Raw genomic sequence first — 16,570 nt, 5'->3', positions numbered from 1 at the left:
CTGTCTGGGAGCTTCTTTTTCAGGCCCTTTCTTCAAGTATGATTACTTCTGATTTATTATAGCTCAGCTGGTAAAGCATGAGACTCTTCATCTCAAGGTTGTGGGTTTGAGCCCCACGTTGGGCAAAAGATTCCTGCATTGCAGGGCATTGGACTAGATGTCCCTTATGATCCTTTCCAATGCCACGATTCTATGATTATCTCCCAATCTTTATTGTTTCATTACATGAATGCACCACCCTGCGCCATCAATGGGCCCCTGCCCATCCCAGTATGCAAGGTCAATTTGGCCAGAGGCAGTCTCACTACACTTTCTACTACTAGACCACAGTCTTTGCATCAGGACTTATCATTAGTGGTGCTACAAATTTTCTAAGGAACCTCCAGTGGCAACAGCATATCCTTTCTGGCTCTAGGACAAGGAGTACTTTGAATGGGTCAATTAACATGGAAAATTTAGCAATTAGCACCATATTATGGAACAGGGATGAGCAATTTCACCCAGCCCCAGGGCTCCATGAAGCAGCAGCACCAAAAAATCAAGTTTCCTAGCACAAACACTTTTGGGGAGGAGTGAAAGAACTGCAGGGCTTGACTTAATAGATTACACTGGACTGGTCAACAACAAATTTGTTGTATGCGTTTTTTCAGTTGATTTAGGACGAATCTGATGTGCTGAATCCAAAAATCACATTGGTTTTGCTCAATCAGGTCAAGTTTTTGAGTTATGGCCACATGTCTTTTTTTACGTTTTTGTTCACATGTATGCTTGTGTGGAGCATTTTAGAAGAAGTTGGTGGGGGTAAAATGCCATGTTGAATAATTGTTTTGATTGGAAATGATTATTTTAATGACAAGAAGTATTTAGGTCCGATAGTTCTGGGTGATTATGTCGGAAAGGGATCAGTATGAAGTAAAAAAACCTCAAAATCTTCCATAAATTGGTGCGGCAAAGCATAAAGTTGGGGGATCAAAACTAAGTTAATCCTGATCCTCAATCAGCACGTTGTCCTGTTGCTCATTGTGATGAAATTCCAGTGCCTATCTTCAGAGAACTTCCTGACATTGGTGACGAAGATGCCTCCAGTGTTGAAGGACATGAAGAAGAAGTGGTTCTTGAAGATGATGCTCCACATCCATTTTCCCAAAAGGAGTTGAATGATCTAGTTCGCGACCTCAGCTTGTCAAAGGACTCTGCCAAACTGTTGGCATCCAGATTGAAGGAAAAAAACCTCCTCTTTGACAGTGCTCGCATCAGCTTCTTCCGCAACAGGCATCAAGAGTACCTCCGTTTTTTCTCGGAAGAGAAGGACTTGGTGTACTGTGCAGATATTGCGCAGCTTCTGCTCAAGCTTGGAGTGCCACATTACGATCCCAAAGATTGGAGACTGTTCATTGACAGCAGCAAGTGATCACTGAAATGTGTTCTGCTACACAACGGCAACCAGTTTGCCTCTATACCCCTGGCTCACTCGAGTACACTGAAGGAGAACTATGGAGCGGTGAACTATGTGCTGGAGAAAATTGGTTATGTTCAGCATAAGTGGTTTATTTGTGTTGACCTGAAGATGGTGAACTTTTTGTTGGGACAACAGTCTGGCTTCACCAAGTACCCATCTTTTCTGTGCATGTGGGATAGTAGGGACCGTGCTCAGCATTACATGAAGAAGGACTGGCCTGTGCGGGAGGAATTGGTGCCTTGCAAAGAAAGGACCGTCATCAACGACCCTCTGGTGGACAGAGACAGAATACTCTTCCCACCGCTGCACATCAAGCTCGGCTTAATCAAGCAGTTCACCAAGGCTGTGGACAAGGATGGTGACTGCTTCACTCACTTGTGCCAGGCTTTTCCAGGATTGACCATGGAGAAGTTGAAAGTTGGCATCTTTGACGGTCCTCAGATCCGTCAGCTCATCAGAGATCCAGAGTTCAGAAATTCAATGAACGAAGTAGAACTGGAAGCGTGAAAGGCATTTGTTCTGGTAGTGAAGAACTTTCTTGGCAACAATAAGGCCAGAAACTACGCAGAACTTGTCAACAACATGCTGACTGCTTTCAGAAACCTGAGCTGCAACATAAGTGTCAAGATGCACTACCTATTTTCACATATGAACCGGTTTCCTGAGAACCTGGGTTCAATGAGTGACGAGCAGGGGGACATGAAAGAGATGATATGAAATGAAAGAGATGACATCAGGACATGAAAGAGATGGAGACCAGGTATCAGGGTCGCTGGGACGCAGTCATGATGGTTGACTACTGTTGGACTCTGAAGAGAGATCTCCCTGCCGCTGAGCATTCCAGGAGTTCCAAGAAACGGAAGTTCAAGCCCTGAAGTTTGAAAAATGGTGAAGCAACATGCAGTTTACGTGTACATACCTTTATCAATGCCCACCATTCAGTTTACAGTAAACCTGACCTGATGGAGAGAAACGGATGCCATTTTCTGATTCAGCAGTGCAAAAATACCCTAAATCAGTTGTAGAAATCTAGACAACATTCAAAAAGTAAAAAATTGTTGCCCAGTGTTATGGAGGACTCTTTCTAAATCCCGGGTTATTCATGGCTCTTACCTCTGTGAGTTCCGTGACGAGTGCCCCAGCACCAGTGTAATAAAATGGGAAAAGAATAGCTGGCAGGAAGAAGAGGACCACAAGACTTGCAACTCCAAGAACAAAATTATGCCAGACTCCTATAAAAACAGAAGGAGCGTATGTGTTAAGAAAGAAAACCCACACTGGCTACCGATGCAATGAACAGCAGATGAAACAGAATCTTAATTTATTAGAACTGGCTTCTAAATTTACGACAGTGACAAACTGTTAAGTGGAGAAGAATAAACCATCCTAGTTATACGTCAAGACGGAAGGTTTTAAAATTAAGATCTCAAAGACAAAGGCAACACAATCCAAACCCCACTTACGTGGGGGTAATCTCCATTGAATGCAATAGGGATAAAGTCTGGGTAGATGTGGTTAAGACTGCGCTGTAATGTGCCAGCCCTGACTAAGGCTGTACCTGGCAGAACTTCCAAGGCAAACGCCGCATCACTCTTAATAAACAATGGACAAAGCAGCAGCGCACAAGACTAAATAATGAATGGGAACCAATCCAGCCTCAAACACAAAGGGGCCATTGCTGCAATGACGATAGGTGGGGTCTGTGAAAGGGATCCCAAAGGCAAGATTGAAGTCTGAATGAATACTGAACAGACCTAAGTCAACCTTTGAAAAGCGGTCACATGATCCACAGTATGTCAGCAGAACACTGTTCATAAGGATAGCAAGGACTCGCAATAAAGAGTACACTTTCATAGCTTTTGGGTGCTATAGCTAGTTCCTTCAGACTCAACTGATCCAGCCACACAAGAGCACAAATACGGAAGGGTCACATGTTGCTAGACCACCCTGCACACTAATATTTGGACATAAGAGTCTGTTTAAGAGCTGGATTCGTGTAGCAGCCAAGAGTGTGAGCCAGAAGACTATAGGTTCAACTCTCGCCTCACCCAAGTCACAAATTTTTAGCCTGAGTCCCCATCTGTAATTGAAGAGGGCTACACTATCCTACTTTACAAGATAGTCCATGTAATTGAGAATTAATATATACATATTACTGCAAAAAAATGAAAACAGATATAAGTGCTTTATCACTACAGTGTTACCTCGGGTTAAGTACTTAATTCGTTCCGGAGGTCCGTACTTAACCTGAAACTGTTCTTAACCTGAAGCACCACTTTAGCTAATGGGGCCTCCTGCTGCTGCTGCGCCGCCAGAGCACGATTTCTGTTCTCATCCTGAAGCAAAGTTCTTAACCTGAAGCACTATTTCTGGGTTAGTGGAGTCTGTAACCTGAAGCATATGTAACCCAAGGTACCGCTGTATACCAGTTTCAACTGGGTTTGCTTTCAAGTAACTGTGCCAAAATTGCCGTAGTTATATTAGTTATATAGAAGCAGTAAGGCTCTACATCAGAGTTGACTAACTTGTGGCCGGCAGGTGTTGCTGGGCTCCAACTCCCATCAGCTCAAGCCAGCACAGCCAATTTTAAGGGATGATGGGAGTTGTGGCCCAAAACATTTACCACCATTCATTTAAAAAAAAAAAAAAACCCAGAGAGGTTTACAACAATTATGCACAAAGGTATGCAATAAAAACCAAATTAAAAAGTTAAAATCAGAAATTAGCTACTATGGAAAGATACATTCTTAATCTCCTGACAGAAAAGAAAAGTTTCATCGGGGAAGTTGGCACAGAAGGCACCTGCCGAATCTCTATTGGCAGAGTATTCCACAGGACTGGGACATTAACACTAAAGTTTCAGTTTAATGTTATTGTCAAATGAGCCTTGACAGCTCAGGACATGACTAATGACGCTCCTGCAGATGATCTGAAAAGCCAGGGGTTAGCCATCCTGGCTGTATGTGGGGTGGGGTGGAGAGATTGCTCAGTAATTTCTTTTTGCAAATATAGCTCTGCAAAAGAAAAGAAAAAAGCCTTTATGAAGGGGCAAGTCCCCACATCATCACCCCACACCCTGGACATGAATTGTGAACTGTCAACACAGCCAAACCCACATACCACTTTGGCATGTCTTTCTTTTTCGTAGAACATTTTGCCTGACCGGAGGTGTAATTCTTATTTCACATTTCAACCAACAAGTTATTGCAGAAGCCAAAAGTAATTAAACCTGATGACAGATGCTTGCTATGAATGTGTTTTTACATCATCCTTGCACTTCAATCCCAGTTTTCATTTCTTCGGATTTCCTTGAGGCTTTGAGTTGCCATGAAGAAAGTAAAACAAACCAGCCTGTTTATAATCGTGTAGCTAAGGGTTTGTCTACATTTCCATTACTAGCTGGCTTTAATAATAATATTCTTCTCCTTAGAGTGTTTTAAATCACATCTGGCTTAAAACTAAATTGGCACATAAATTTAGCCAGAAAGCTAATCCTCTTGCTCGTAAGCAAAATATCCATGAATGCTCAAATTAAATGGGTGATTGAGCCATCTTATTTTCCATTTGAAGCCATCCCAACACACAATTTTTGCTCTTAACAGTCTATTTCAATTAGCAAGACAGATTGTATTCCACTATACATCTGCCTGCTTTTCTTAAACAACAACCCATTGCTGGCATGATTGTTCTTGTAGTTTTAAGATGCATGTGTTGTTGACAACTCCAGTACCTTCGATTACAGACCCCGATGTATTAAGCTTGAAGGAGTGTGAGTACACAGCCTAGTCTAGAGATTTATGAGCCCTAAGATCTAGATTTAGTTCCGGCCTCTGACCACCAAACAGATAATCAGTGGGAGAGAAGAAATAAAAAACTAGATTTATTTTCGGCCCACCTGGGAGAAGATGGAAGGAACCTGATCAGCACAGCAAGTTACTGCTACGTAGGATCCCCTGATTCACTGTGGAAGTGAGGGCAGGGAAGCTATATATAGACACATTGCCAATTTGTTGCAGCTTGCATACTCACAGAAAATACTATCTACATCAGATATTTAGGGCTACAGCTTCCATCATGCTAGAGAATTTGCAGGGCACCTGGTTAGGGAATGGTGTTAGATTAGGCCAGACTCATTGCTTGGCAACACAAACCTCTACATCTCTGCTCAAGATATTTTTCACATATTTTTTTCTTTTTCTTTTTTTAATGCAGTTGAGTTGCCCGCATTTGGGGAAATCACAGGGGGCAGCACACCTGCAGTGCAATGGATGAGCCTCACCCTGGGAAAACCTCCTTCATGATCAGGTAAGTATTATCTTTGCACACCTCAGCTCCAAAAGGCTTTGAACAGCTCCAAGGCTATAGGCTTATGTGATAACTAAACAACTCATCCTCCCATGCTCTACCAGGCACTTCCAGATTCCATCTGCAACACTGAAATGTTCTAAGGAACACACAGCACAATTTATGTTATACGTTAACAAAAGGGAAAGTTATTTTACCTGCACAAAATATTCTCAGCTGCTGGATTGGGGAAATGAGTTGCAAGTGGGTGGTGAACAGATCAACAAACGCCCCTGGATAAACAATAAATATAAAGATTCCAAATCCATTGAATCGAACCTGCTCTCTAAAAGAAAAGGGAATAAAACAAATATGCAACACTGAATCAGTTATTTATTAAAAAATATTTGTATACTGTCTGTCAGGCAAGGTTTTCCAGGCGGTGTACAGTCATAAGAAATACAAACAAATATGCAATTATGATTAAAATTAGAAAACAATCAGTAGCCAGATAAACATAAAAACCATAAAGGTTAAGCAAAAAGCCCAGGAAAACAAAAAGGTCCTCAGCATACATCAAAATTGTAATAGTTGACGCATTCTAGGAGAGCTGGAGGTGATTCCAGAGTATGGGTGCCACCACTAAATAGGCTCTCTTCCTGGTTGTTGCCATCTGGACACCTGCAAGATGTGGCACATCTTGATTGCAGTGACCCTACAAGTCTCTATGGGAGAAAGTGTTCTCTCAGGTAACCTGGCCCTGAATGCTATAGGGCCTTGTAAGCTAATATTAACAGCTTGAGCCTGGTCCAGTAGCCTGTGTAGTGCTGTGGTCTGAGTGTTGGACTAGAACTTGGGAGAGCAGGGTTCAAATCCTAACTCTGCCATCAAGCTCACTGGATAACCTTGGGCTAGTCACAGTCATTCAGCCTAGCCTAACTCACAGGGCTATTGTGAGGGAGAAAATGTATGCCACCTTGAGTTCCCTGGAGGAAAGGTGGGATAGAAACATACCAAATAAATTAATAGGCAACCTTCCAGTCCTTACAACAGCCCTGTAAGGTACGTTAGTATTATAATGTTGTACATGAGAAAGTGCAGCTTGCCTAGTAATCTCAAGGCAGAGACAAGTGTTGAAAAAGAGACTTCACAGCTCAGTCTCTGCACCAGCTCTCTGGACAGAGGGTGGATTTTAAGAGAGAAAGGTGGAACAACAACTTTAAATGGTTCAATTAGGTAAACGGGGTGGCAGAAAGAATAAGGAGACTCCTAAGAACCTGAGAGTTAAGAGGTGTGATTGAAGGAGATTAATGAAGGAAAGAGATGATTCATTACTCTGGGCCAGATCCCCTTTTATTAATAGCAGAAGCAATCCCTGGCCTATCAGGCTCACAGCAGGTGCTGAAAGCTGAAAAAGAGAACAGCCAGAAGCTGGCTCTGCAGAGTTTGGGCTGCCATCTTTCCCTGCAGCTGTCCACACAATGACTGGTCTTCTTTCCAATTTACCTCATAAAGCTTCAGGGCCTACTAGGAGCAACTGGGGTTAACTTTACTGAAGGCTTTACACAAGTGTTGCAAGGATGTTTGGGAAAAGGAAGCTTGTGGATATCCACCTCTGAAACTAATTTCAAAGACCGCAGTTCTCCATCACCTCATCCCCTTGCCGAATCTCATTTCGGATGAGGGGAGGTTAAGTATATGCTCACTATAAGCTCACATGGTATCATATTCACACGTAATTAAATCCTCCAGAAACGTTTCTCATCACAAAGTTAAGAAAAAAGTGGATTGCATTACCGGATAGCTGCCACCCCGTGGCCAACTTCATGTATGACGCCGCTGATAAGGATAGCTGTGAAGAAATAGGACAGCTGGCTGATGGGAAGATTTACACCAGGCACCTGTTTTCACAAGACACAAGAAGATACAGGATAGCAAGCAAGGCAAAGACAGGCCCTTTCTCTTCAAGGAGCTCAGGGAAGCCTATGTGCAAGTTACCCCACTTTTACCCTCACAAAAATCCTGTGAGGTAGGTTATATGGATATGTGGTGGGGATAGGACTCAGTGTCACGAACTCCAGCCCAGGGCTCCCTGTCCCAATTCCTTAACTTTATCCATTATACCACACTGGTTCTCGTGCTACATAACTGGCTCTGTCTATGTGGAAACTACAGGAAGCCTATAATAATAAACATCCAAGCATTCTCCAGTTAGTTCCTTACCCTAAAACATAATTGTGCCATTCCGAATTTCAAGCCTGCAGAGAAGACTGGGCCCAACAAAATCTACTGCTTTGGCCTACCAGCAAACCTCACCGTGGTTGTTTGAGGCTTGCCAAAAGGATGGTGCTCTCCATCATTTCTGAGCAGGCCTCTCTCATAAAACAGCAAGAATGTGCTTTTCCTCAAGCCAAGTGGTAACTCCACAAGACCACAGAAAATCATGTTTTGTCTGTGAAACATGTCCTGGTAGAAGGCATAGTCGTAAAAAATGTAGCTCCTATTTTATCATTCAGCATTCATTGTTGTGTTGCATACTTGTTGTGATGGCAAATAAGACAACATATGGAGTATATCCTTAATTCCCATGTCTTAGTACCTCCACAAGCAACCCTACAGTTCTATACATGTCTACCCAGAGGTAAGCCCCACTGGGCTGAATTGCACTTATGCTCATATAGGTACGTATAAGGTGGCATGTACATAAATAAGAATGTACATAAATTATCTGAAAGGGATGCATCTGGACACATAAAGGTAGGGCCTTTACATCAGCTACTCCAAAATTGTGGTACGGTCCTCTCCAGAGGTGCTCAGCTTTGCATCATTGCTAGTACCTTTAAATATTTTTTTTTTAAAGGATTGCCCTTGTTGAATAAAGTGCTTCCCGCTCTGGACTACTATTCTTAATTCTGTGTTTGATTCACATTGTATTTTCAGCTATTATAAGCCACCTTGGCAAGGTGATCTAGAAACAGTTTTAAGTAAAATTATAATTGTATTTTAAAATGCGAGGTTTGGAGACACCCTCTATTGAAAAGGAGATGCCTTCTTTGGAGGTATTGGTTTAAGATTACAGTCCAATGCTTAAATTGTAAGTAGAGCAATAAAACTCACCACAACTTGCAGCATCTGATCATTCTGGCCGGCAGGCGCTTCGCTTAGCATCTGAGAGAGTGTCTGCATCAGTGTCTTCCCGAGGAGAATAACAGAACCAAACATAGCAGCTATGCCAAAAAACATTCCCGCACTAAACCTGAAACGAAGGCAGAAATGCTGTCATAATATAATCTCAGTAGTGGACTCCTAAACTGTGATAATTTGTTGCTTTGTTGGAACTGCCCAAAGACCAATGAGAGCACACTAGTGGGAACTGAAGCCCTGCTGCCATCCTCAACATCAGATGCCAAGACCAATTTGGCAAACCCAACCAGTACATTCATTATTTAGCCCAGGGGTGTGGAATCTTCTTAGCCCAAAGGTCACATTTCCCTTCTGGGCAAGCTTTTGGGGTGCAGGGTTAGAGTGGACAGAACAACACACGTGAAGTTTTACCTTTCTACACTAATCTAGTTTCTTCACACTCTCTAGCCTCCATCTAGACAAGCAAGAAGCATTATCAGAGTACCAGAACACATTCCAGCCAAGCAAAAACACTCCAGGAAGATGTAAAGCAGAGCTTGTGATGTAAAACAGAGCTCAGAAAGGTGTGTGTCCCAAAGACCAGATAGAGGGACTTGCAGGAGTGCATTTTGCCCCCGGGCCTGAGGTGTACCATCCCATTTTACAGGGCAACTGCCTTATCACTCCTAAGTCTTCAATACCAGCAGCATGTATCTATTGCATGTGAAACAAGTCACATACACACATAAAAAGGCTATTCAAGTCTAAAACAAAAGGCTATTCTATTTAGCTATAAAATATTGTGTAAGCAATCAGTCTCAGAATGGTAACTGTTTTTACTAGCAGGATACAAAAGAATTTCCAGTAATTGTCTCACTAATGCCTGAATTATAGTTCTAAAACAATACCATAGATAAAGAAGTCTGGGCTTCCATCTTCCCCAATTGTAAAACAGGCGGTTGAAGAGCGCCGTCTGCCATCGCATGTGAAACGGAGAGATAGTTAGACCATAGTATGTGAGCCAGTCTTCGTAAGAGGTCTTCAGGGAGGAAGATGACTGTAACAGAAGGAAAAAAACAGTGATACATAGAAGGTATTTCACAGGAGTATTTCAGGCATCTCTATTGCACCCTTCACATTTTATTTTGTGCTGATTTGTCCCCCCGCTGTCCATGTTGCATTTGCTAGGTCTGTTTGTACTCTCCCACTCCAAGGATGGGCTGTTCTTTAGGGTCAGGTAAAAACAAACAGCAGTTACAGCTGTATACCCTTATGGACAGACGCAGCCATACAATTTTACACATCATTAGCTTTAGTCTAACATACGTTGAACCTAAGCCAGTGTGGCGGTGTGGGGAGTCACACACAAATATAAATATAGTGTCAGGTAAAAACAAACAGCAGTTACAGCTGTATACCCTTATGGACAGACGCAGCCGTACAATTTTACACATCATTAGCTTTAGTCTAACATACGTTGAACCTAAGCCAGTGTGGCGGTGTGGGGAGTCACACACAAATATAAATATAGTGTCACACACCTCATCTATGAAACTCACTTCCAAAATTAAAGTTAAAAACATAACTTTTCAAAAAGACAAGACACACTTCTTAAAAGATAGAAAGATCAATAACTGCTAGAGTCCAAGAGTGAACAGCAAATCACAGAATCATTTACTAGAAAGTGCTACTAGTATCACTTATTTTATTTATCTATTACATATATGTATCACATTGTCTTTCAAGGAGTTCATCTTCACAACAACCCTGCGCAGTAAGTTAGGCTGAGAGCTTAGTGACTGGCTAAGGTCACCCAGTAAGCTTCATGGTTGGGTAGGGATTTGAACTCTGGTCTCCCAGGTCATAGTCCGGCACGCTAACCATTATACCACACTGGCTCTCATGCTCTGTGTGTATACCATCCTATGCAGACATGGAGTACAACATGTGTCTCCCTCTACCTACACACCTAAATCCTCAACATGCATAGGAATCTGTGTGGTCTGTACACTACAAACAAAACAAAATCCAGTGTATATAAACTATGGAAAGGCCCCTGTGCAGCTCTGCTTCCTGTGCACAATGGGCGTAAACCATAGCTGTCAACGTTTCCCTTTTTTTAAGGGAAATTCCCTTATTCCGAGCAGGATTCCTCGCAAGAAATGGAAAAAGTTGACAGCTATGGCATAAACAGGCAGCCTGGATACAGACTCCCGACTCCGTGTGAAGAGAGGCATGGTGGGTAAAAATGCAAAAGCACGGTGGACCGCGATTTCATCTGAAGGAAAAGGAGCGTATCCCAAGACTTGAACAATCAGTCTTATTTCTCTTGTGCCTCTATAAGCTGCAAGACAGGCAAGCATTGAACAGGAAAGGCACTGGATAGCTGCACCTGCTGAATTTCTGCCTGGCCTTCTTGCAGCAGTTAAGGGCTCTGTCGCGGAAGAAATGGGAAAAATCACTCCTATATTCTTACATCGCCTTTCATTTCAGCAACTCCCGCATTACACGCCCCCTAGTGACGGAGCCTTTGCACGGAGGCATTCGAGTGTGTGCGTGCAAAATCTAGATTATGGGAAGGAAGGCGTAATGCAATCGTTCGGGATGCCATTATTGTCCTATATTTGCACCATCCATACAGTGTCCTCTTTCTCTAGCCTTAAGCAAGTTAAGTATCGTTCTACAGTTCCCATAAAAATCCCTTCTGTAGCAACCAAGGCTGGGCAAGCGCCCCTCTCACCTTCAGTGCGGTGTCGGCCAGGTATACGGCACACCAGCCCCCCAGCACGCAAACCACCACCGGCATCGGGATCATGTCAGCAGCAGAAACGACACGAAACCAGCAAAACGAGCCAAGCAAAAAAAATTAATCCCTTTACACTCCGGAACAAAGCGTCACACGGAACCACCGCGCACCAAGCACATTTCTTGAGCAGGAGGCTTCCGGATGCAGCACCCGGAAAACACGTGCCGCGTGCTGAGCATCACATTCCCCTCCTAAGCACGTCTATCAACACTTCGGGTTCCCATTTGCAAGTGGTGGAATTCTCCCTGCGCGAGGGAAGTATGACTAATATACAGTACTGTATATAAAACTAAAAGCAAACTTCCTTCGGGTGCAGCACTTTGCGATAATAGCGCTCTCCTTAAAAAAATAAAAATAAAAGTCAACAAAATCTATATAAAGGTTGATTGTTCTGTTCTTTTCTTTGCCCTGTTCATACGTTTTGGGATTTTCCCCGGTGGGGCTCTTGAGTTTAAAAGCCGCGTGACGAAAGTAAACTAACAAAGACAAAGGAACAAATCGTCGACTTTTTGTTGCCTCCTCGCCCAGACTATTACAAGCTATGTCTAGACCTATACTGGAGAGTGGACTTAAGGAGCTTGCATGCTTTCCGAGTGTGTCACAGGCAGAAATGCAGCAGGAATAACCGCTCCATTGTCAAAATATAGCGGCGAGGAGGCTAAACCTGTTAAATTTCTACCTGCTGGGCATTTAATCATCATCATCATCCCCCTCAAACTGTGGTGTCAAATAAGCAAAAAAGGGTTTTGCTAGGAGATGATTAGATAAATATTTAAAATCTACAGGTCTAAGGCACATAAATTATTAAAAGGGGGAGCATTTGTCATCTTTAGATCGGCTGATTTTTTATTTTTGCCTGTCGGGACTCGTCGGGGGGCATTTTAAAAGCACAGCAGCTGTCAGACAAAGACAAAAAAACCAGTTACTGACTCCTAGCGTCTTTTCTGTTTCTTTAAGATTGGACTCCACGAACCCGAAGTGCAGGTTCCAAACTAACATTTTACCCGGCTGTTACCCCGGAAACAAAGAGAGACGGCGCCCTCTTGCTGGAGCGCGTGCGCGTGCCTGGATCATGTTGCGAGTTGAGAAATGAATTTGCGGTGGGAGCAAAAGGGAATTAATTATCCATCTGATTTACAATAAAAGAAAGTGCTGATTATTATTCTTTTAAGGAAGCACTTCTTTCAAGTTTAGCGCTTCCTAGGAATGCCGGAGGTGCGGGGCTCTCCTGAACACGTTCATTTTTAAAGTACAGTAACTTGCCCACGTCAATCAAAAGCAGGGAATCCAATAAAGCCCCCTCTTTTGCGTCCGCCCACCGTTGAACCTGATTTGGCTAGAGACGGAGCAGCCCGGTTCATTTTCCTGCGCGCTGATTGGTACAGTGTCGGACCAACCAACAGCTACCCCGATTGCTGTTTCCAATGGATCCTGGGAATCGTAGTTTTGTGACGGTGTCGACAATGTGGGAGTAGGCTAGGGCCTTGTCCTTGGAACTATATTTCCCAAGAGAAGCCCTGGCGCTCTAGCATATGAGGCCCGGCATTGCTACCCATATGCAACATAACGTTAAAACATGTTTAGTTGGGATAAAGGGCTGCTTTGAACCAGCCTGGTGCAGTGGCTGTGGGGCTGGGCTAGACAAGAATTCCTTGCTCAAATGCCTACTCAGTCATGAAACTTACGGTGTCGCCTCCGACACTGTTAATGCTGTGTTGGGTGAAGGTGCTCCCTGTGTTTAGGATTTCAGCCTTGCAGCGCTGCTCTATGCATATTTACCCAGGAGCAAGATTCTATGGGACTTGCTTCCAGGTAAATGGGCACAGGTTTGCAGCTTCAGCCTTCTGTTTATAAACTACATTCCAGCACGTCACATGCACGTTACCTACCTTATCGTCCCAATAGTGGATTTATGGTCCGTGGGGTGCTGTGCACAGCTCTTTGGGGTGCCCCTGTTCCTTCACCTAATTAAACAAGATTTTGTCAAAATGAGATGATGTTAACCCTGTTTCTGCCTTTGTACTGTGCTCCCCTCACCTCCCCAAACAATTTGGGATCTAGCCCTGCTGTGGGCCAGACAGGAAGAAAGGGTGGTGATCATGATGCCTCTGAACTGAGTGCTTCCCACCTCCAGCCCCCCCTCCCTCCAAAAAAACTACAATTGGATTAATCAGGGAAAAGCATTGTAGAATGGCCTTACTGCTTCCCCCATCCTCAGCATCTTCCAAAAATCCAAAGAGGTTGCAACCATCCTACTTTTTCCTCTCTCTAATATTGTCCCACAGCAGCTGCCCAGGTAAACCCTTCCTTCAGCAATTAAGGGGAGGAGTTAGCATCATAGACAGCTGGAGTTGAAAGTGGATGGGCCCTTTCAACTCCACAAGTGCTCTGTGTTGCAGAGTTAGAAGAAACATTATTATAGGCCCTTTGCCTCTGTCAGGTTGGTGACCCACATTTAGGTTGCCTGCACATTATGCTTCATAACTTTCTGTCTAGAAGAGCAAAAGACTTACTTAAAAAAAAAGAAAGGTCAGTGCCTTTTGGCTCTGCTGGCATAGGCCCTGGTACAGTTTCTACAATTTCACCATTATAAATGTGGCCTTGTTAGGACCCCAGGAATTCCGATTGCCTGGTGACCAAACAACTCGATTTTCATTCACAGCTGTGACTTCACTGATAGACTAAAAACTAATAAAAAAAAACCTGACAGGCAGGAGCAGTCAGGCTGACTCATTTAACAGAAATGACTTAAAAAGGTACCTGTCCATTATACTTCATAACTTTCTTTCCAGAAATGCTACACACTTTTTTTTCTATTGAAAGCTCAGCGTCTGCCACCCCTCTTCAGGGCTACCAATAAAGGTCTTCACAGGAATCCTTTTGGAAACCTCTGCCCTAATGGACCTAGGTCCATTGACTTTAATCAGGGAGTAGGAGAAATGAAGAGTAGAAACAAAGCAACAAACTAAAATACTAGGATTCAACTATGGCAGTTCATTATTTTCATGTTTCAAATGTATCCTCACAGCTAACAATGTGTACTAATAATTTGTGGGGGTCCTCAGTAACACAGGGGCCTAATTGTACGCAAACTGCATATACAGTGCTACCTCGGGTTACATACGCTTCAGGTTAAAGACTCCGCTAACCCAGAAATAGTACCTCGGGTTAAGAACTCTGCTTCAGGATGAGAAGAGAAATTGTGCTCTGGCAGGGCGGTGGCAGCGGGAGGCCCCATTAGCTAAAGTGGTGCTTCAGGTTAAGAACAGTTTCAGGTTAAGAGCGGACCTCCGGAACAAATTAAGTACTTAACCTGAGGTACCACTGTACCTGTAAATCTGGCACTGATATCTCCTGTTTTCTGCAGAGCCTGAGCTGAAGATTTGCCCTCCCAGAAACACATTGCCATATTTTCATTTGCAAAGTGGTATCTTAAATCCTATAAAAGGTGTGTTTCTTAAGAATCAACTTTTGCTTTTTAAAAAATTGACATAACCAGAGTATATCAAAACACATGCTGAATGCTGAGACAGACTCAGAGGAGAGAGTGGGGGTAGGGGAGATAAAAACAAATGTCAAGTTACACAGTTTAGGCTGTAATCCCACACCTGACTAAAATTTATTTAATTGTTCGGAATCACAAAACTGAAGTTCGTGATCTGTATGCAGTGTGAAAATAGGCTTTGAAAGAAGATAATTTTTATTAAAAATATATGGAGTTCAATATCCACACCATGGATATTACCAGTGCTTTTTTAAAAAAAGGAAGGAAGGAAGGAAGGAAGGAAAGAAAGAAAGTGTGGTACTCACCATGAAGTTGTTACAGTAAGTGCCACACTTTTAACGTGTGTGTGTGTGTGACAGTACTGCGTACCCTTGAGTACCCCCAGAAAAGAAACACTGGATATTACCTGCACATAATATTTCTTTGTCTGTATATTAAAATGTGATAATGATGATGGTGATATAGAGTTTATTGTAATAAAAATTCACAAAAGTCTCACAAGACAAACTTGTAGTTGTGTTATGTAACAAGAGACCAAGACGAAGTGCTTTGTTTGTTCACCAGTTAGTATGGACACAACAAACAACTACTGATGTTGCATCTGTTGACCTTTTCAATCAACTGCTAAAATTTATATAACACCATGATTGCCTTGATTGATAGACCAGAATTTTGTGTCCTGCAGCAGGAACATTTGAGAGATTAAATGGATGAAGAGGACAGCTATTTCCTGTTTATCTCCCAGCATTTGGTACTCAGTGACGCACTGCCTGTAAACACATAGATTCCTTTCCACTACTGTAGTTAATATCTATTGATACACATCTTCTCTGTGAGTTTGACAAATCCTTTATAAATGTAGCATAGGCAGAACAGAACCACAAGAACTCATATGCTGCTTCTTTACCTTACAACAGTCAGTCCACATTCCTTTAACTTTTATCCACAGACCTAAGACTCACATACCTTCAAAGCTTCAAGATCTCCAGAAAGTATGGGGTCTTTAAACAGAAAGGATGAGGATGAGAAATGTTACTGATTAGAGGTCTACTTGCAATTGTTTGCTGTGCTCTGTTTTATACACTTTTGTTGAAGTATTACATTTTGGATTCACCCCATTGCCTACACTCTAAGCATTAGAAAATATTGTAATATCCATCCAGCCACCATGGTCTCAGCTCATCCATTAGGAGCAAGCTCTATGTGCTGTTCCAGTGGCATTCTGCCAAGAACAATGTTCTCAGCTTGGAGGTCACCTCAGAAAGAGGGTGACTAGAACATTTTGCAACAACTGGACCCTGAAAATAAAAAAAAAAATCAAATGTGCAGCTAGACCTGGTTCTTTGGACTTCTGGAATATCACTGCTCAAGGTTACCAGAGGATATGTTTCTT

At 42.8% G+C, this 16,570-nt stretch overlaps 1 protein-coding gene across 5 annotated transcripts in view; it reads right to left on the bottom strand.

Moving 5' to 3' along the window:
- The window catches only part of MBTPS2 (membrane bound transcription factor peptidase, site 2), a 33,631-nt gene that overhangs the window by 11,651 nt on the left and 5,410 nt on the right, over window positions 1-16,570 (bottom strand). The window contains exons 1-7 of one of the 5 annotated variants that reach the window (XM_083734466.1): window positions 12,670-12,923; window positions 11,607-11,917; window positions 9,775-9,923; window positions 8,861-8,999; window positions 7,541-7,644; window positions 5,962-6,089; window positions 2,573-2,691 (exon numbers count right to left, since the gene is read on the bottom strand). In XM_083734466.1, the coding sequence (XP_083590592.1) occupies window positions 2,573-2,691; window positions 5,962-6,089; window positions 7,541-7,644; window positions 8,861-8,999; window positions 9,775-9,923; window positions 11,607-11,681 (714 nt within the window). In that variant the 5' untranslated portion in view covers window positions 11,682-11,917; window positions 12,670-12,923. Of the gene's footprint in view, window positions 1-2,572; window positions 2,692-5,961; window positions 6,090-7,540; window positions 7,645-8,860; window positions 9,000-9,774; window positions 9,924-11,258; window positions 11,363-11,606; window positions 12,012-12,602; window positions 12,924-13,561; window positions 13,637-16,570 lie in introns of those variants that run through there. The other 4 variants (XM_083734465.1, XM_083734468.1, XM_083734467.1 and 1 more) reach the window with 4 other exon arrangements.

This window comes from Podarcis gaigeae, assembly GCF_964106915.1.
Source record: "Podarcis gaigeae genome assembly, chromosome: 4".
NCBI lineage: Eukaryota > Metazoa > Chordata > Lepidosauria > Squamata > Lacertidae > Podarcis > Podarcis gaigeae.
Note: the sequence above shows the minus strand (reverse complement) of the source record. Positions and strands in the feature narration are given on the sequence as shown.